The sequence below is a fragment of the Aptenodytes patagonicus genome, chromosome 17, assembly GCF_965638725.1.
Source record: "Aptenodytes patagonicus chromosome 17, bAptPat1.pri.cur, whole genome shotgun sequence".
Taxonomy (NCBI): domain Eukaryota; kingdom Metazoa; phylum Chordata; class Aves; order Sphenisciformes; family Spheniscidae; genus Aptenodytes; species Aptenodytes patagonicus.
The window spans coordinates 5,171,202-5,192,113 of NC_134965.1; the positions used below are offsets into that span (position 1 = coordinate 5,171,202).

The 20,912-nt window shown below is 38.9% G+C and overlaps 1 protein-coding gene across 5 annotated transcripts in view; it reads left to right on the forward strand.

The window, feature by feature from the left end:
- CUX1 (cut like homeobox 1) overlaps positions 1-20,912 on the forward strand; it is a 282,941-nt gene that overhangs the window by 49,986 nt on the left and 212,043 nt on the right. For all 5 annotated transcript variants that reach the window (XM_076354841.1, XM_076354837.1, XM_076354838.1 and 2 more), the window contains exon 2: positions 2,135-2,245. In XM_076354841.1, coding sequence (XP_076210956.1) covers positions 2,135-2,245 — 111 coding nt within the window. The remainder of the gene's footprint in view (positions 1-2,134; positions 2,246-20,912) is intronic.

Genomic DNA, 20,912 nt, shown 5'->3' on the forward strand with positions numbered 1-20,912 from the left:
CCACAGCGTCAAACAGTTCAGTGTAGTTGCATGATGGCATTTCTCCCTGATGATGTCTGTACCTGAGATGGCACATAAGGACATGTTTTGCGGTGAGAAATTATCATACCTGTCCCAGAAGGAATTCTGAAAGTAATGGGAAGGTGCCCGTAGTAAGTGCATTGGGGCGCTGGTGTCAATCAAGTAGTGAGGGCGAGAAGGTTATTCTTCATTTGCTACCTGACTCTTCATAATAGTACAATATATGAAATATGATTTATTTTTTAATCAGATCTTTTTTTTTTTTGTCTCTAAACTTGGAAGTATAGGTCTTTAAAAGTCTACTTTTCCATTTGTAAAGTTGCTTGCTAGCACTCTATATTGTATAACAGAGTATTTGATTCTTTGGTCTACTGAAATTCCCTCTTACTTCATGATTTGTGTTTTCTTTACTTTGCTTTAAATGTGTGCTTCCTTTTTAAATATAGTTTTCCAAGTTGCTGGCCGTACCAGATTGTTTATATTTTTTAAAAGCCTTCTGCTTAGCCGTTATATTGCTCTTTATAGTACTGCTTAACCACATTGGTTTCTGTTGCTCTTTTTTCTTGCATAAACTTAGCTGGGATGAATTTCAAATGTGGTTTATCCAACTGTTAAGTATTTCCCACTTTTCTGCAATAGATTTCACATATGTTACAGGATTCCAAACCAAGATCTGGTGGACATATTGCCCTGTTTTTTTCCTCAAAGTCAGAAATAGAGGGTTTTTTAAGCATTACAGTGACAATATTTAGGTCGCTGGCTCCAGCATGCTGCCTAGCTTCAAATCCATTTGTCATATTTAGCTTATTTCCAAGGATTAAGATAACTATGGTCCATATATTTATTAGAAAAAAAAAAAGTCTCTTAATTTTGTGGTAATAAACCTAAAGGGGGAAAAAAGTATTGATCCTTTTGAGTTGGAAACTGCAGAAGGCTTTTTTTTTTTTTTCTTCCCTCCAGAGGTCAAACTGTGGAGTCACATAAAACACACGTACATCCATCGTGTGTTTTATTCACAGTTACAGGATTCACCAATACAAAAGTGTAACTAAGAATTTGGAATTAGGCTTTTTCACAGAGTATCTAGAAAAAAAATTCAGGAGCTGAATTACGTTTTACTTTTTACCTGTTAGTCCTGTACGTTCTTTTTTTAAACTTGCAGAACAGGGTTTTTAACAGGTTGTCCCATAGGTACCTGCTGTCTGTTGCTATTTCTAACACCTCTGCAAAAATAAGAAGAGGCAAATCTTTGTTTTCCCGTTTTTGTTTCCCCATACTGGGTGCCCAGTTCCACTGGGAAGTATATATGACCCCGACGCATGGTAAAGTTTTTATGCTAACCATCTAGTAGTAACCAGATCTGCTTTACTTTTACCCTGGTTTCTGTGTGTGGTGGTATCAAGAGGTGACCTGGTCAGTGACTTGACCAACTACTGGGGATCTGGAATTAGACCCAACAGGAGGTCCCAGACTTGGTTTTTTTGGTCTGGTCTGTTACAGGTTGTTGAATTATGAACAAATGCCAGTGGCACAGCAGGTTTTCTGGTGCTTAAATGGAAAAAGAGCATTGCAGTGGCAGTACAGAATTGTATACAGGGTGTCATTTGAAATTAAGAGTGACTGAAGCGTAACCAGTCTAGGCTGAAGTATAAGGTTAACCAATATTTGAGTTGATCAGAATTTTTTTTCATAGAGTAACTCAAAAAGGGAAAATCCGGTATCTTTAAAAAGCAGGCAGGTGAAAATAAACCTGGCTTGAACATGTCCAAGACCTGTAATCTTCACTGGATTTGGGAAACTATTAGGAGGTGTGTATTGCATGCCATTGCTGCTATCCTGTGTAATGTTGTGGTAAAGCCATGAATGCTTTTGAGAAAAACGGTGATGTTTTGGTTGCAAGATGGAATAAAAAAGGCTGTAGAACTTCATTTGATGTTATTTTAGGAGGTCCAATTTCTGGAAGCTTGATGCTTTGTTCTGTACTGCTCCGTAGTCCAGCCGTCTCGATATTCCAAATTGCATGATGTACATATGAGCTTTTGTTTTTATTTCTGTGAGGAGCTAAGCTCTAACGATAGTTCCTTTTTTTTTTTTTATTTGTTTTTCTTGACAGAGAGAGCTCGATACCACAGCAACAATATTGGCTAACCGGCAAGATGAAAGTGAGCAGTCTAGGAAAAAACTTATTGAGCAAAGTCGTGAGTTCAAGAAAAACACTCCAGAGGTAAGGAGAAAAGCTATTCCAGTGTTGAGTTTCTTGCAGTAGTATATGGTATTAAGCCTACTGAAGTGTTTTTTTTTTTTTCCTCTTAATGGTTTGTTTCCATGATTTTCTCGCATGTATTGCTAAGTCCACCATCTTAACTAAGACTGCTTATTTTTGATGGCTTTCTCTTCAGGCAGTTTTTGCGTTCTGTAAATAATGACATATGAATTGACATTTCTAGAGGAAGTATGAACATTAGCCTTCAAACAGGCTTACTCTAAATTTTGTAATAATGTAAAATCTGGAGAATTGCAAAAAAAATTTCTTCACTAACCCAAACTCCCTTAGCACTTGGCTGTAGAAAGTGACATTTCACTGCCTAAATAAATCTATATCAAGGGCATAACTTCAAAGATGCTCATTTTCCCATCAAAAATCAAATTAAGTTTTGCTGTTGATTTCAGCGGAAACGCGACAAGGTCAGTGCTGAGCTCTTTAGGAAACTCCACTTGGAGGATGTGTGTCGCGCGCTGCAGGTGGTGTGTGAAAGGTGTCAGGACCGATGCTAGGCAAACCTCGGAAAGGTGAATACTGCGCGTAGGAAGCTGGGAGTATTTAAAGTCTTGCATGCCCATGTTAGCATGTGCAGTGTGTGTGTCTGTGTACACGTATGCAGAGTTGTATAGAAAATATATATAAACTGATTTTATTAACTGTAATGAATGCATAGCAATGTGTAGGGCTTGTTTGTTTTTGTTTTGTGGTGGTTTTTTTTCCCCTTACCCCGATGATTGCCAGCAATTTGTTCATCCAGAAATGTTCTAGGGTTTCAAAGCCCGTTCCAGATAACCGATACACAAGTATCGGTTCCTTCCAAGTATCTTCCTGGGAGAGAAGCAGCAGGCAGCTTTTCTAACCTTCACTGCTGCCTCTCAAGTAGCAGATGCTGCTTTGCTTCCTGTTGGCACACAGGGAGAGATGCTGGAGGAGCCTGACCCAGAGAGGGGAGAGGGAATGTCGGAGCAGGAGTGACTTATGGGGAAGGGGGGGTGTTTAACTGACACCCTGAGGAGGCTTTGCGGGGCAGAAATCAGTTCTCTCTGTTTTAAAAAGAGAAAATTTGGGGACTGCAGCTTTGAAGGAACAGGACTTTATAAAGGATCAAAAGAATATGGAGAGTGAATGCAGTAGCTCTGAGAGGGTGAGGAATGAGTTGATTCCCTTTGCAGGAGAGAGCAAACTGTTGGGAAGAAGAGGAGGAAGGAGAGAAGTGAAAGAATATGGAGGGTATAGGAAATAGCACAAAATCCAGAAATTAGACAGACTTCTGAGGCCACATTTTCAAATTGTTTGCTAGAAACTTGAGTTCGTTCTACAAGACTTACTTGACTTTCCTGCTTCCTTCCTTTTTTTCCTATAAGGAAAATGACGGATTCTTCAGAATGTGGCTATAGCTGCCAGCTCGTAGCTGACAGCGTGTTTGCAGATGTGTTTCAGGATGATTTCTTTTGGCCAATTTTATTTTTGTGGAGCAGAAGGTTACTGTGGGGGGAACACACACACACACACACACCACCACCACCACCCCCCAAACACTGCACTTTTAAGTGTGTTGTGAGAGGGCCTTGGTAACTCAGTGGGAGTTGATGTGCAGAGGAAAATTATATACTCTGTAGAGTTACTTCAAGAGATATAGTGGGAAAACAATATGCGATTAGCTCTTTCCAGTAAACAAGATAGTGAAGTGAATGGCCCCCTCTGTTAAATCATTTGACGGTAAGGTTTTAAATATACTTTTGTAAAATACAATTCTGTAGCCTTCCATATAATATTTTTGAAGAGAATAGAGGTGTTTCATTCAAGGACTAGGTTCAAAACAATGGCTCTGAACATCCCCAGTTTTTGGGGAAATTTGGATCTGTGCTAGATTCTACATCCTGATCTTGTGTCCTGGGACTCCTATGGCACCACGTTCCTTTATAAGCTTGCATGGATTTTTTTTTAATACTCTTTCTTTCTCCGTCTTCTCTGCTGCAGCTTTGCTTCTGAACAGCAACACAATCTTAACGCCTCTTCTGCTTACTCTGACAGAATTAAAAAGTGAAAATGGGATCAAAGAATTAGAAGAAAGTATCTGAACTGTAATAACAGCCAGCTGTAACAGACTTGCAGTTATTGCTCCCAGAAGCATGGAGGAAGTAGCTCAGATGCCCAAGGTCTGATAGGGCCACCGTCTCCTCTCCTGTCCAAGGTGCTTGGTGTGGTAGACATGGGCAAGGCATGTGTAAGAGGCAAAAACCGAGTGAGGCAGTGTCCAACCGTCCTTGCTGGAAAACTTCACTGGTACTCCTCTTTACACAAAAGTTTAAGCTTGTGCACTGCTGTGTTCATCTTCAGGTGTTTTCTGCACTCCCCCAAAAGAAGGGAAGTCTGTGAATACGTCCAAAACTGTCTAAGCTTTGAGAAGACAGTTGAAAATTAGAAGGCAGGATTATTAACTACTCGACCTGTTTTTTTCCAAAACTGCAACTTTTGTCTGAAAACCTACCCAATATGGCGAAAACATCCTTGAGGTGGACAGGAAACGCAGAGTGAGCCACTGGCATTTCCAAACTGATACATTTATGTTACTAAAACACAAAACATGCTCCTTTTAGTAACAAAAAAGAGTTCCGTAGTAGATGACCAGCTTGCATGCAGAACCATTCTTCAGATAAATAAGTAACCCAGTGTACAGCTTAATTTAAATTTCCACGATGAAGTAACATCTTTCTTGTTACAAAAAAACCCAAAACCACAAAGATGGAATTGTTAAATGTAACAGTTTGTTTCAGAATTCTACTTTCCATTTTCTTTTTCATTCTGCATGCATCCCTGTCAGTGCAGTAGCGGTTTAGCCTGTTCCAGCATCTCTTTTCCTCTGCTGTAGCCAGTCTCGCCATAAATCAGGAGACAAATGTCGATTGCCTTGACTTTCCTATCCATTGCTGTCTGGGATGTCCTCTAGACTTTCCATAATGTCTGCTTGCAAGCAGTCTCCTGTGTAGCAGAAAAGGATTCAAAAAATTACTAATGAAGTTGAGGATATTTATACTTCTGTTTCTTTTTACTTTAAAATATGTGACAGATCTATTTGGGTCATTTCTGCCTTCCTTGCAAATTACCAAACTGCTGCAAAAGATACAATGTTTTCATGTTTATAGGAATGACTCTAGGGCTTTTGGTATTTAAAAATGTTAAAATACTATTTCTGACTTGGCATACTGGGAGATGACTCTGGGAAGAAGTATCTTGTGTTTGGGAACCTTATGAGAACAGAAGATTCAGTGGTGGTTGTTACAGACAGAAAGTTTTGGAAAGGGTTCTTAATTCCTGTTGTTCCAAAAATACTTCTTACTTCCCCACACCTTTTAAGAGGTCATATCAGACCTGCTGCTCATAGATGTTTTGGGGTATTTTCAGTCTCAGTTTGTTTCATCCTGAGCAGCTACTGCAGAAGGCTGAGACTGGTCAGGAGATTACTTGAAACATCAATTTTACGTGACTGTTACTTGGAAGACATCTCAAAATACATCATATGAATTGCTACCCTGCATCAGATTATTATTTTCTTATAGTGATAATTCCTGAACTGTTGTGACTAACTGTGACACTTTTTGGGTATTTTAACCTCTGTGAAATTCTTGGTCTAATTCATCACATCCTCATATGCCGATTCTGGTGTGAATAAGCAAATGCTTGAATGACCATCTTTGAGAATTACTTTTTTCTTTTAGTCTAAATAATTTCAGTTGCACAGGTTAATAAGTTTTGGCACAAAGTGAAGATACTTCCTAATGTTGATACCTTTGCCTTCGTTTCTACCCAGATTCCTAGCTGAGTAACTACTTCTACTTACCTGTTTCTGTTTTAAACATTGAAAAGCTTATCTAATACTTCCAGTGGTACATACTTTTAAGCTGTCAACAACAATAGTGGAAAATATCAGAAAACAAATAACTGAGTAAGCCTAGACTTTGTAAATAAGTAATACGTAATTGTTAAATACTCACAGAGAGGGAAGACAATAATACTTAAGTCTGTTTAACCTGTAACTCTCCATTGCTTTTCTTTACGATTTAGCCATGTAAACTAGATATTTGCTGAGCTATGTCGGTTATTACCGGGCTCACCTGAAATGTGGGTCATTAAACTGAGCACAAGACAAAAGACCAGCCTGAGAGGTCTGGGCCGGCTGCTCTTGGGAAATAAATTAGATGCTAGTTTTCTAATGTGAGAACATGAGCTCTAAAAAATCAGGCAGATGTGACACACCTGCATAAAGCATTTATTTGGATACCCTGTGAGCTTGTTACTTTGGCCACTGTTTTTTTTCCCTGATGGTAAGTTGAACTGATGATTCCTCGCTGTTGTTGCCCCTTACTGTTTCTAGGCTGCGAATGTACTCTATTGGTGAGGTTTAGAAAGTCAAGGTTACCTTTAAACGCTCAAATTGACATCTGTATTTTGTAACGCAAATTAAAGATTGGATCGGCAGAGTTATGGAAGGACATGGGAGAACCTTTAAACATAGATATAGACAGCATAAGTATGTTCTCAAATAAGTATTTTTAAAATGCCCTGGAAAATGGAATATTGGAAGGTGCCAGAAAACAAAATAAATGAGTATATGAAAAGCATGCCTTAACGCTGACTGACTGGACATGGCTGCCTGCTGACCCCGAGCACTTCTATAAATAAATAAATGCGAGTTCTGCATGTGACAGCGATGTTGCCACTGAGGACCACCCAGCGCTGCGCTGTTGTGCCTGTTCCCGTCAGCTCGCGTGTGTCTGTTAGTAGAAGTTGCCACGGCCACTTTCAATGCGCTTCCACTGTATGTATCATTTTACATGACCAATTCTGTGCTGTCTTGCTTGGTACCTAATGAGTGACATTCACCTGCCCAGGTAAAACCTGGCTTTCGTTGTTGCCCTTGTTACCTGAACCATTGCCGTCGGCCCCGGCCTGCTCGGTTATGTTTCTGCAGTGCCGCTGCTGCAAAAGAAAAAGAAAGATGAGTCTGTAGGGCTTTTTTGTTACAAAAGTAATAGTTTTATTCATGACATTACATATTAGGGTGATGCGCATTTTTTAAGATCCATGTTTGGGGTTTTTTTTAGGGAAAAAATCCCCTACATTATAATTGCCAGTCATAACTAACAAAAGGAAATGAACACAGTTATTATGCAAGGACCCGATTTTTTTAAATTTAAAATTCTTAAATTCTTAGTCTCCAGTGTTTCTGGATCATTCTATTGAATTATCCAGTCTCTACAGCAAAAGATAATCAAATCAAGCTTAAAAAAAAGGAAAATTAATTCTGCTGGTTGAATTAGTTCTTGAAATGAGAGGACTATTTTTCTAATTGTTGGTAGTGAATTCTGGTTGATTCCTAACAACTTTGCACAGTCAAATTTGGTCTAGCCTCTGCGAAAAAGTGAAAATGATAACATGCCTGAAAATATACTACTGAATATATATGTATACTGAAATAACTACTGAAAATATACAGACTGTTTGAAAATAGTTGATGCTCTCGGTGTCTGTGTACATAGGGGTGAATATCGATTTGCTGCCATCTAGAGCTGGGTTGTTCCACTCCCTTTTTTTTTTTTTTTAATTTTTATTTTTTTTAATTCACATTCCCAGTGTGCCTGAGTACATCCCCAGTGTGGGGATGTTCCTTCCTTCCTTCCCTTTGCCAGGAACATCTGGGAATCCTGTTAATTTTGGGTCCTGACTATGGAAGAACACACATGACATATTTATATAAAATTTAGCTAGCTTAATACAACTAAATGCAGTTAATACAATTTGTAGATAGTAAATGTCTCGGTGCATAGTAGGGAATAAAAAAATACCACCTTTCTATGTATTTCCTGACTTAGTACTTAAAAATTATTTCAGGAAAAAGATGAGGAAGAGAAATGCTGCTTAAGTTCTCCCTTCCTTCTCTCTTCCCATGACTTTGAAAAGGAGATATTAAGAGATTTTTGTTAAGAAGAAATGAATTTGCAGTTAAGCAGTTTGTTCAAAAAGAACCTTTTCTATTAATTTGTATGACTCAAATGCAATTACCAATGTTCATTTAATACTATTATAAAATTGTTTTATATCTTTAAGAATCTTCATATATTTAAAACCTTAGCAGAATGCTAAATACATAGGATGCCCTCCTTACTGAGTTAAAACATCACCGTTTCCTTCCTTAAAAAACCAAAATTATAAGAACAGAGAAGTATGACTTATCTTGCAGGTTTGGAACGAAGATGAATACCTCTCCTTTAGGATAATGATATTTAGGTGCCATGTCCTCCCTTTCGATGTTTTTATTGAATATTACCATTTTCTGAAGAGGTTCTGTTTGCAAGGTAAATGATGTTGATGATAATTTGTACTACATGGGCTTGTTATTTCAAAAGCTAAATGAAGTATATTATTATTATGTGACTTTGCAGAAAAATAACATAATATAGCTCCATGTCTTAAAATGTAATCTAAAAACTAGTCTTGTGGAGTCAGTTAGGTTAAATCAGATCAAACCTTATCCTGGAGGTCCCTTATTCATGAGTTGTCAATAATTTTGTTGTCATTATTTAATATGTATTTGACTTTAGCATATTCTAATTGTTAATAGGAAAAACATCAGTGTTTCTGACCATGCTTTTCTATATTATGATCTCTTGCTGCCTTTTCACTTTATTGGAAGTGAGGGAACAATAAAAGAATTGTAATTCACAGTTGTATTTTTCTAGGATTCTCACAAAACTGACGTCCATTTTTCTGCACATTGACCATTCTCACCACTGTAATTACTAGACATTATTAATTTTTTTTAAAAAAACCTGTCTTTATCACCCACAAAAAGCTAAGCCAAAATCTCTGGCAGATGGCATCTCCCCTGCTATTTGCTGTGCACACATTACTTGACGTTCGCAGCGATTCTTGCTAGAGCTCAGTGCATGGAGGAACAGCAAATCCAAGCCAGGAGCAAACCTTTTTAACACGTAAGCCTTTATCTGGCGTACCTGCCTGATTTCCCTGTGTTGCAATATAGTTGTGAATGTTCCCCCCACGTCCCCTAAACACTGGGTCAGTTTGTCGACTGAACTGGCATCCTCGCTTCAGTAAAACTTCGGGTCTGGTTTGTTTTCCAAAAGCAAGCAGTTTTGCTTTTCTGAGCAGGGAAAAGATGGCAGCAAAGGCTGTAGGTGGGCAGCAGACTGTCGGGTTGCAGAACCTGTAGAATTTATTATGAGATAACAGGACTTGAGAAGGTCCTTTTACAAAAGGAGGCCGTATTTTGGGCATTATTGGTATGTAGGATTTCATGGATAACTGTGTAGCTGGACAACAGCATTTGTAAAGGTCTGAAATCTAGGAAAATAATTCCCTGGACCTGCAGAAGTAATGATCGTGCGTTATATGTTAGTAGGCAGAGAAGTTTAATTTGAAGCATTTTTCTGAAACCACATGATCTAGGACACTTTGAGTTACTGTCTCTGACTCTATTTTTTTAAAAAAAATCCTTAAATAAATTTTCTACAACACATCTACCTCAAAAGTCTTTTTATAAAGCTGAAAATATATGGGTGATTACTTTATTCAAGAGTTCCAAAAATATTCAAGAGGGAGACACATCGGATTCAACTGAACATGTTCAGAGTAATTAATTTCTTCAACTACTCTGAAGTCACTTGCTCTTAGTAATTTAGATTTATTTTATTTAAGCATTTTTCTGGTTAAACATGCTTGACAGTTGAAGAATGTATTTTTCTTCTAGCAACATCAGTTGCAGGTATTAGGTTTCAGTCATGTCAAGGGTGCTGTATTTTCCATTGCAGAAAAGGAGAATATGGGGTATTTTTGGTATTACTGTGGCTTACAAAGGGACATACTTGTAAGCAAATATTTACAGATTAATCTCTCTTGTTAAACATTCGATGCTGCTATGAATTTCTCCTGTCGCTAAGAATGAAACAAGGCAAAGCGAATAGTTTGTTTTTCTCAAGTTGTACTTGCCTTTGCTTGAACTTTTCAGCGTTGACCCATTTGGAAGCTGGCCAGAGCGAGCAGCCGGGGTAGGGAGAAGGTTGGGGAGTGGAGGTCTAAAAGAGGAGAACTTTTTCAAGGTCAGAACTTGAAGAAAGAAAACTTGATCTTACAGGGCATTTGTCATCCTTCCTCCTCAAGAACGGTTGTAGTTTAAATAAGTGTGCATTAAGACTAATAACATGATTCACTGAATGCATCATTGACTGTTTTTTAAGGGAAAATACTTCCATTTATTTAGCTGAAATAGCTGAGATTCTTCTCACTGTGGTACCAATAATTAAGAGCTATTCTTACGTTCTGTGTTACGTTACTTACAAAGGTAAGTGTAAAACTGGAAATTTATATACAGATGACACAAAGTCTGAAGTTCAGTTCCTAAATTTGCTTTGAGCCATTTGAACAATAGGTTGACTTATTTTCAAGATTCAACTTATAGAAATAACAGGCAAGCAAGATACCTGCTCTTCCTTCCTATGTGTATTTACCAAAAGAAGAAATAATTAAACACCTTCAATTGGTACTTTTCCTTTTTAGTTTGTGAACAAATATGCTGTAAACCTACTTCAGTTCATCTGCTGGACCTCAAAGTCATTCAGGTGTAATTAAAGGAACATGTTGTTCTCATTAAAATTATTACATTGTCATGAATAACTCTTTTAATAATTGTTGCCAGTTACGAGAGATTCTTTTCATTGCTGTGACAGTGGATAAGTGAAAAGTTGGATCTGCTTGAAACAAGAGCAGAAACGATTAATATGTTGAGTGAAAATGCTCATAAACAAAATGACTAGGTTACAGATTATAGTTGTAAGCTTTTCTATTTAAAAAAAAAAAACAACAAAAAACCAAAAACCAACCAAAACCAAACCCCACAAATACCACAACTTTCTGCAGGACCGCTCTTTTATGGTCAATTTTGGATGAAGTCTTGGGGTAAATTTTTAGGTGGAGAAATGTTTGTAAAATGCTCTTAAAATCTGTGTTCTTCCAGAAATTTTTAGTAGGTTTTGCTTGCTTCAAACAAACAAACAAACAAAAAAAACCCAAAACAAAACAAAAAAGAAAGCTTCCTGGTAACCATTTTTAAGTTAGTTAAATGACATATGAGAATTAGAGCAGTTGAGAGTCATTTTTATTTCAGAATTCTTTTTGCATTAACACATCTGCAGTGTTGATGAATATATGGAAAAATGAAATTGTGCTTCTATCCTGCCGTGTCTCCAATGTGACAATAAATCAACTTTTTTTCCTTTTAAAATGTCTGGCCTTGTAATTTATGTTTGCATAACCCATTACTAAATTCATAGTAGGTGTTTTAGTTGGCAGGCACAGTTCCAGGGATTCAGTGGACCTATTTTAATACTGGGCTTTTGTTACTGTTCATAATTATGTGTAGAAATATATGTATTTTCTTAATTATAAAAACTAGCTTGCTTTAGCTTTGGATCTCCCCTTACTTGCTCAACACAAATTGTGCTTTAAAGCTTTGAAAGTATTACTGCTTTTTAGACTTGAGAAAAGAAATGGGTTTACCAGGTTGTTTTTTTTCCCTTTTTGAAAAAACAAAGCACCAAAAAAGTAATAAAGTATAAAAAGTAAAGTTGTGACACATCCCTGGTGCTATTTATAATTTTTGAGGATTCTTTTATTTTATAGTCAAGTTGTAAATATTTAGGCCAGCATCAAGACAGTATGCAAATAAAAGAAGTTTTATTAATAACCATTATCTGGACCCTGGTAATAAATATGTATGACTCACATAGGAATAAACCTACCCAATAAATATAAAAGCCATACAAAACCATTAACAATTTTTAATGGACTTGCAGATGGAATAATTTAATGCAACTGTAGTTACTCAGGTTCCAACTCCTGTAACTATTTCTCATCTGCTTGAAAGCTTTCATCTGAAATACATTGCTACCATTCATGATTCCACCTTGTCTCTGTTTAAAACCATAAAATTGTGGTTTCACAATTTTTGAAGCACTAATGCTTGTTTATGGCTATATTTCTGCATTTTTTAACTGACTTTTTTAAAAAGAAAGTTTTTCTTGGCAGCTGCGGCACTAGGCCAGCGTTCAGCAGTAGAGATGGGGCTGACGGGTCCTCCGAGTTGGAAATCGGCTTTATGCATGTGCTCTGCTGATCTTAGGTGCTTACCCTAACGCGGGAGTTACGTGCCAGTTTCTACAGCAAATTATGCAGACCTGTACACTTGGAGGATCAGTTCATTGATTGTTACTCTTAAAAGATTAAAGCTGTTAAGGACCGGCATGAGCACATGCCCTTCTGCCTAAAACTGCTTTTGTATCTTTTCTTGTGATTCTCTGAAATACAGGAAGCAATGAAAAATATCACCTGCTTCAGTTCAGAAATAAAAGCAATCTGGTTTGTTGAATTGGCTAATGTAGATACAGCATCATTGCATCTTGTAAAAACTTCTGCTGTGGCTTTCTGAATGTTTTGTTTCCTACTGGGTAAATAACTGTGCTTTAAAGTATTACGAAGTGTATGTCATAGTTCATCGGTTTGTCGGGGGGGGGGCGGGGGCGGGGGCGGGCATCGGGGACCTTTTAATGGGCAGGATATCACATGTATAGCCTGAATGCTGATAAATGGGCTGTTCTGTGAGAAGAGGGAATTGTAAACATTCTGGAGTTTTAAATACTCATTTTAAACCGAAGCTTTCATTTAGTGCAAGGTGGTGCTGGGAGTGCTTTTTAAAAAGGCCCGAATGTGTTACGACTTCTCACTCCTGTTTGTCGGAAGTGATTTGAGCACTGAAGAGCTGAACTCTTACGCACTTTCAGTGCACTGTAGGGCATGTCTACACCTGCAGTGTAGCTTTGCTAAGTCTGCTAGTGTGACCACGGGTTTCAAATGCGGCTTAAGGTGTTCCCTGGCTGCTACCCTTGGCTGTCAGAAGCATGCGGCTTCCTTTCAAGCTAGCTGGCTGAGCACAGCTTCAGGGACCATGCTGTATTGCAAGTTTGAAATGCCAGATCTCTGAAGGCTTAATCAGACAAATTAACCTGTTGCTGATTATCCCCTTTGCCTCTAACTCCTGCTGACGAGCAGCTGAAGAACTAGGTTTGTGGTGCAAATAAGAAGCTAGAGGTAGGCTTGGGGCTGCAATCACCTGCACCTTGGTGGGATCCAGGTTACCCTAAATAACTGCAGTGACCATCAGAATACCTATTGCTTGACTATCTTGAAATGCTATCCCTTGCTCCCTGTGCAAGAGCGTTCTTGGGCTAGGTGGTGCTCAGCTAGAGGAACTCGGATCAGATGTGCACATCCCTCTGGCACTTTCCAGCAATCCACTCTTGCTTTCTAGCAAAAAGCAACTGAGGGGTTGGTGCTTGTGAGTGGACAAAGGTCTCGATGACAGGCAGTGTGTGTGGGCAGTTCTTATGCTGGTTCTGTGAGAAGGGAAGGAAGAAAAATGCTCAGATTCTTGTTTCTCTTCCATATTAGAGAGAGAGACAAAACACATTTCTAGCTTAAAAGGAAGAATTGACAACAGTTAAAAGTTAATTCTGTTTTGGCACGATTTCTCTCCTTGCTGTTCTCCTCCTCTCGTCATGCTGTGCCCTCTGTGGGACATTTCACAGTACAGAGCAGCTGGTGTCCTGTGTGAGCAGGGTCTGTCACCAGCCTGACTGCAGACTTGACAGGAGGGGATGCTGGTGAGATCAGTAATACCAATCATGTGAATGCTGAAACTCAGCTTTAAGTTAAGAGTTGAAGGTGGACAACAGCACACTGCAGCTGTGCAGCACTCCCTGAGTGTGATACACCTTTAAACCATGCCATCTTACTGCAGACAACACATGTTATTGCCTACAGTGCACTTGGTTCATCCATGCAGTTAAAATAAGGGCAGCAATAAAGAAATGAAAGTGCTGCTTTGTTAGGAAAGGGAAGACACTTTTAGTCCAAAAAAATCAGGTAACTGGTTGAATTAGTTCTTCGATGAATGCTTGATAAAGCAATAAGCCAGGTTTAAAATACACTTTCAGGTACAGGAAAAGACATATATTAAGCTCACCTGTTGAGAGGATTATCTCTGCTAAACACACTCATTTTACATGAGACCAGAATAGATCCTTAAAAACTTAATAGTGAAATAGGTTTACAGCCGATACAGAGATTTCCTTCAGACCTGTTTTGTGGTATGCTCGTCTGCTTTTTCAGGAATTTTAAACATTGAAGGAATGAAGTCAAAGCTGCTGCTTGTCTTTGAAATGGATGCCTCTTTGATAAGCCTCTGATCTCTGTACCCAGAGTTGTAGCAGCAGATTCAAACACTGATTGTAAAATTGGGAGACTAAAATGTAGCCATGACAGCTTCAAACACTGTGTCTCTCTGTCAGATTCAATGCACAGGACATTGCCAGGAGTTAAAACGATGCAAAATTAAAGTAGCCTACTAAATTTACCTGCCATGGAGAATCCACAAAAGAGCTGCCACTTCTAATCCTCAAATTCGTTTCAAATTATTATTTTTTTCAAATTGGACTCCCTGATCTCTTCAGCTCAAGCTGTTGTACAGATTTGAAAAGCTGTCTCTTCTTGTCAGATCACTGGTTTAATAATAATAATATCTTACATTTATATAGTCCTTTTCATCCTGCAGCTTCCTAAAGTGCTTTACAAGCTTTATATATACAAAACTGTGCAACCACCTCTTGGGTGGCTGGTGCTAGTCAGCTGGAGAAGTGGCTGGCAGCTTGTTACCCTCGCCTTCCTCGTTCACATAAAAGCATTGGGGAAAAGTAAAAGACATGGAGATGATCCTGGTTCATCCCAAGGGGATGGTGCCTTCATCTCCTGCGACTGGGAGCTAGAACCGGTGCAGGGATGTTCTGCCCACCCCAGAACTGGGGACATGGTAAAGAAAAACCATCACCGCGGTCTTGCAACCCCAGTGCTAGTTTTGTTTTGTCATTATTTTTTTTTTTCCTTGATGTACTCTTAGTCTGAAAAATACCTCAATCTCTGGAGTTTGGGGGGGCAAGAGGAGTAACTTTGCATGACTCCTTTCAAAAACGTACATGTGAAAAATGCAGGTACTTTGAATATAAAGCAGTTACTTAAAAAAATCCAAGCCTATTCCCGAATATTCTTACTCATTTGTTTTTGGTGGAGACTGCGTGGACAGCTAGTTCTAACCTGTCAGTAAACGCGTTGCAGTGCGTTCTTTAAACCTCCAGAAGTTGGGGATGATCATGCAGAATAGATTTTTGTCAAATTAGTTCTAACTCTTGAGGTAATCATTTCTGGGAGAAAAGAGGTATTGAAGTGGGATGTGCACTGCTCCTTAGTGGAAGAGGCACAAATGAGTTGAGCCACTCTGCACTGGTTTCTGAAGGAAGAAAGGGCAACACATTGACAGAGGTTTAGACACCATTAATAACAGGAGACCAGTTTTCTGTAATGATTGATCTAGCTTATTTTTTCCTTCTGTTAGTACTTCATGTTACATTTTTGTTTGGCTTCAAGTTTGCCCTTTTCAAGATTGCTGATGCTGAAAGGCAATTATATTTAAAAAGAAAAAAAAAGCAGGCTCCTTTGTTCCTAAACTTAAGACCCACTGACACAGCTGGAGAACATCCAGCTCTGATGTATTCTTCTGCAATTTGGATCATACCCGACCTCATAACATTTTAAAATTATCCTGAGTTTTGTGTTCTAGATACCAGTAGAGACCATTTACTGTGTCCAGATTCACATCAAAAAATCTTGCCTTCTTCCTTACCCACCATTTGGGGGCGTAGGGAATGCTAAAGAGGAAGGCTCCAGTTCTGCGTGAAGGGAAGGGGGTTTACTTCAATGGTTCTTGAGAGCCAGGAAGAGAGAAAGACGGAGACCCAGACGTGGTCTCAGAGGCCTTAAAAATGTGGAAAAAAAGAAAGTGTACATCCATAGACACTAATGCTAATGGACACTTATCCTGTCTCTGGCTGTAAATTATTGAGATCCTGCTTCTATCTGGTAATGCAACATAGTCAGAATCGGTTTTACTGCTTTGATGTTTTTATATTTTGCCTAGTCACTGTACTGGGAATCTTCGTATCCAGCCTCCTGGTGGATTTTGAAGAGACATGCTGTTATATTTACCTAAAAAACTAGTATCAGAAGGCTACAATTCAGTGCCATAGCTTTTTCCTGCAATCCTTCAGCTGATGGTCAGCTGAGAGGATACAACTTGCACAGCAGTTTGTAGTCCCGCCCTTTGTTCAGGACCTGGAGTGATTGAAAACATCCCTATGCCATGACTTCCCGAGCAAAATCCCCCAAGGCGGTTTACTGCTGAGGATTGTCCTGTGCAGAGGACATCTTTCTATGACGCCTGCATCTTGCAGCCTTTTCAAGTTACAGCTTTTGCTTTTATATCTTTGTAAATGAGATGCCTGTGACATTGCACATTGTCTCCTCGCAGCCTTAGCACTTGGTGGGGTGGTGGGGTTTTTTTTTTTTTTTCAGTCACCCCGTGGGCTGCAACAGCTTTGTAGGCAGGAAGAAACCTGGAAGTCAGCTCTACCAGTTGCTTTACATACATGCATGTAAGTTGAAGGTTAGTTATTGGGACTGTCCAAATGCATGACTGTGGCACAGGGTTTTATGGCTCCTGGTGGAGGTTTTTTATGAGGCTGTGCAATATGCCATAGCATGAGTGCTTGCCTTACCTATCTGAATGCTGCCTCCGCCAATGGGAGGGGCACACTCGAGCCATCTTCTGTTATTCCGTTAAGGACAGTCACTAATTTTATACTATGCCAGCTCAAAGAGAACTTATACCTTGACATAGTACAGACAACAAGGGGAGGTGTTTCCCCATCAAGTAGAGGCTGAAGGGTTGACGCTGCTGCAGGTCAACATCCTTTCTGCTATTGAACTAAAAGATACAAAGTCTGTGTGGAGTTTCCAAAGAGATCATTCCACGGTCATGTTTAAATTCAGTGCTGGAAGGAGCCGGTGTGCAACAGCATGTTAATGGTGATACCTGAGAAGGTCAGCACTATGATGTATTCTTTACCCATGCCGACGGCGGGGTGAACAGGGCTCATACATCCTTCAGTTCAGCAACTACTGTATCTTTATTCTCTTAGCGTGGTCTGCAGGTTTCTTAAAGGGATTATGCTCCCAAGCCTGGGACTTAAAGCTAGTTTTAATGAGTTTGATGAGCCTGTGTAGCAGACTTTCATAGAAGCCTGTCTGTCTAAATAGCATTTTTAATGGCAATTCCCTCTGCTCAGGAGATTAGCAAGCTTAATGCTTTGAGGGCTTCTTCCCCGCTGGATGGTGGCACATAAAGACAAGCTCTACTGAACAGTAATAGTCTTTGCCAAAAAATTAGTATCTTTAGACTTAGTTGCAGCTCACTAGTGTTAGAGCTGTCCTTGTTCTTTGTCAGCATTGAGGTGTGAAGAGTTGAGTGTGCAAGCTAAGTGCTGTTGGATGCTCAGTTGCATCTCTATAGGCTTTTACCCTGAAGTTGCTCGCCACTGTCTTTTGTGGAGGATACTACTTGACGATCTCCTGTAAGTGATAATTTGCTCAAAAAACCCCCAGCCTTCAAGATTACTTATTAAAGAAAGTAATCTGTGAATTCATATTGTTTACTTAAATTTCTGTTGAAATTCTTTAACTGTGAGCTAGCAAAAAGCCACTCAGATGCTCTGCATATGTATGTATATTTGTGTATATATATTTATGTATGTGTACAGACATATAAAAATAGTTCTACTTATAGATGTGTCATGGTTTAACCCCAGCAGACAACCAAGCCCCACCCAGCCGCTCGCTCACTCCCCCGGTGGGATGGGGGAGGGAATCAGAAGGGTAAAAGTGGGAAAACTCATAGGTTGAGACAAAGACAGTTTAATAGGCAAAGCAAAAGCCACACACGCAAGCAAAGCAAAACAAGGAATTCATTCACTCCTTCCCATGGGCAGGCAGGTGTTCAGCCACCTCCAGGACAGCAGGGCTCCATCACGCGTAACGGTGACTTGGGAAGACAAACGCCATCACTCCAAACGTGTCCCCCCCCTTCCTCCTTCTTCCCCCAGCTTTACATGCTGAGCATGACGCCATATGGTGTGGGACATCCCTTGGGTCAGTTGGGGTCAGCTGTCCCGGCTGTGTCCCCTCCCAGCTTCTTGTGCCCCCCCAGCCTGCTCGCTGGTGGGGTGGGGTGAGGAGCAGAAAAGGCCTTGACTGTGTGTCAGCACTGCTCAGCAGTGACTAAAACATCCCTGCGTTATCAACACTGTTTCCAGCACAAATCCAAACCACAGCCCCATCCTAGCTACTGTGAAGAAAATTAACTCTGCCCCAGCCAAAACCAGCACAAGGTGAAACTGGTAATGGTGTCTTAAAGCAAGTGTGCTGCAACATCCCTCCAGTGGACATGCTTTTCCAATAAATTCTGTGTCTCAACAGTAGTGTTAGCACATTTTTAGATGTGTGAATAAATGTAAAATAAGTCTTAGAAAATAGCATTTGATAAGGAATTTTTTACATGAGCAATAACTGGGTAAAATAGGTAAGTGTGGATGGTGTGTTTTAAAGGGTATTTGACTCTTAAAACCAGTTGCTGGTCCAAAATCAAATATTGCTGTCCTGTTTTCCAAACCAGTGTAATTTTGGAGCAGGGACAAAAGATTTCTGCATTCCTTTTTTTTTTTTTTTTTAATTGATAAAAGACAAAAGAGATGCAACATGTTTTTGCGTGTGAGCTTTTGAAATATTAGAAGAATTTTGGGGAGATAGATGCGTTAGCAAAGTACATGTTGTTGAACTGCTGTTCAGAAACAAAAGTAGCTTTTGGTGGATATGAGTGTTTTGTTATCATTTGTTTATCTGGTCATACATTAATTTTTGTAACCTGAAAAAAGGGATTGTCTTGTCACAGACCTGGGATGAAAAACTTCGATAACTTTTCCAAAAGTCCCTATGATGATGATGATGATCACATATTAAGTTCTTAGACACATTCAGTTTCTTTTTAAAAAAAAAAAATACCTGCATGCTTCGGAATACAGTTAAGAGAGGAAGTTGGTATTTTGGGGGGTTCAGGGACATCGTTACCTGTTTTCTGCACTTAATTCTTTAAATTACACAGCCTTTTTAGAACATAGCCTTTTTAAATGCACCACTACTTTCTGCCTGTACATGTGACCCTGTACAACGTGGAGGGGAAAGGAACTTGGGAAAATATACGATAAAATTTTAACACATAAGTTGACTGTTCTCAGTAATAGTTCTTCCATTGTTTGTATTATTTGCAGTTCTGTAAAAGAGGGTGAAAAAGTGGTTTGGGGTTCCCCCCCCCGTCATACAGGTAAATGCTAAATGCTTAGATATGGCATCATCTGCAGCATTTAAGAATAAACAGATACTTATTTGCTAATAGCATCTCTAGGTTTCTTTCTTCCTTTAGCGTGATGATTTGAAGGAAGAGAAAATGGCTCACAAGTCCTGACTTGTTGCTGCCGAATAGGAAAGTCTGTAATTGAAACTTTGGCACTAGTTGCATGCCCCTTTCATAAGTATTTGCCTTTTACCTTGCAGGATTAAAAAAATTGGAAGTGAAACATAATCAGGTGTAAATGATGTTATATAAAATCTTATTGCCAAATCTGTGCTGTTAAGAAATAAAGTATTTCTATTGAAACTAATAATTTAATTTTACCAATGTACTGACTTTTTCTTGCTCTCAGAGTAGGAAAATTGGCAATTAGTATTCCAATAACCCAGTCTTATGGAAAGATTTATCTGTTGTCAGATACATTATAATTTATCCATTATATAAAACCTAGTGTGTTCCATGCTTTGATATTGTTCAATCTGATCTTTTAAAATTTGTGCCAGGAATCAGAATTTCATGTTGGAATTAATTAAAGTCCAGAACATTCAACAGCTACATTTGTTGACTATAGAAGATAATAAAGGGATAACTAGTAAAGATGTTGTGCTTGAAACATCCTAGGTTTTAATTCAATTATTTAAGACCCTTGGACACAGTGGTATTGAAGTGTCTATTAGTAAAACTTGCACGTTTTCTCTTGTGTTGACAGCTTCTAAAAGCTAAAAGATTGGCTTCTGAATGTCAGTGAAACATGGTTTCCAAATGGCAAGTAGATACATTTGTGGCTGCTGTGCTGGTGCTCCCCCCCCTTCTTATTTAGGAACAAAATCCTGTGTTTGTAGTATGGATTTTATATAGTGATATACAATCAGAAGTGGTGCCAACAGCAGAATAGTATTTGTTTAATAAAAGATCGAGTAAAAAGAACCTTGGTGTTTAGTTTTCAGTACATTCACTTTATAAGCTTAACATTCTGGAGCCAAAATAAGAGAAAGGTATTTAAATCAATGAGAAAGAGCTATTTCTGAGAATTGTAGTGACTTTTATTAGATAAAAAGGAAATATTAACCTCAGTGTCAGTGGGTGGATAAAAAAAAGATGCTTAGCGGATAAAAATCATGACATTTATCTTTTTAAAAACAGGGTCTTGCAGGTTGGGATCTTTGGTTGGAGGCTTTCCAAAGCTGGATGACTAAGTAAGAAAAGACA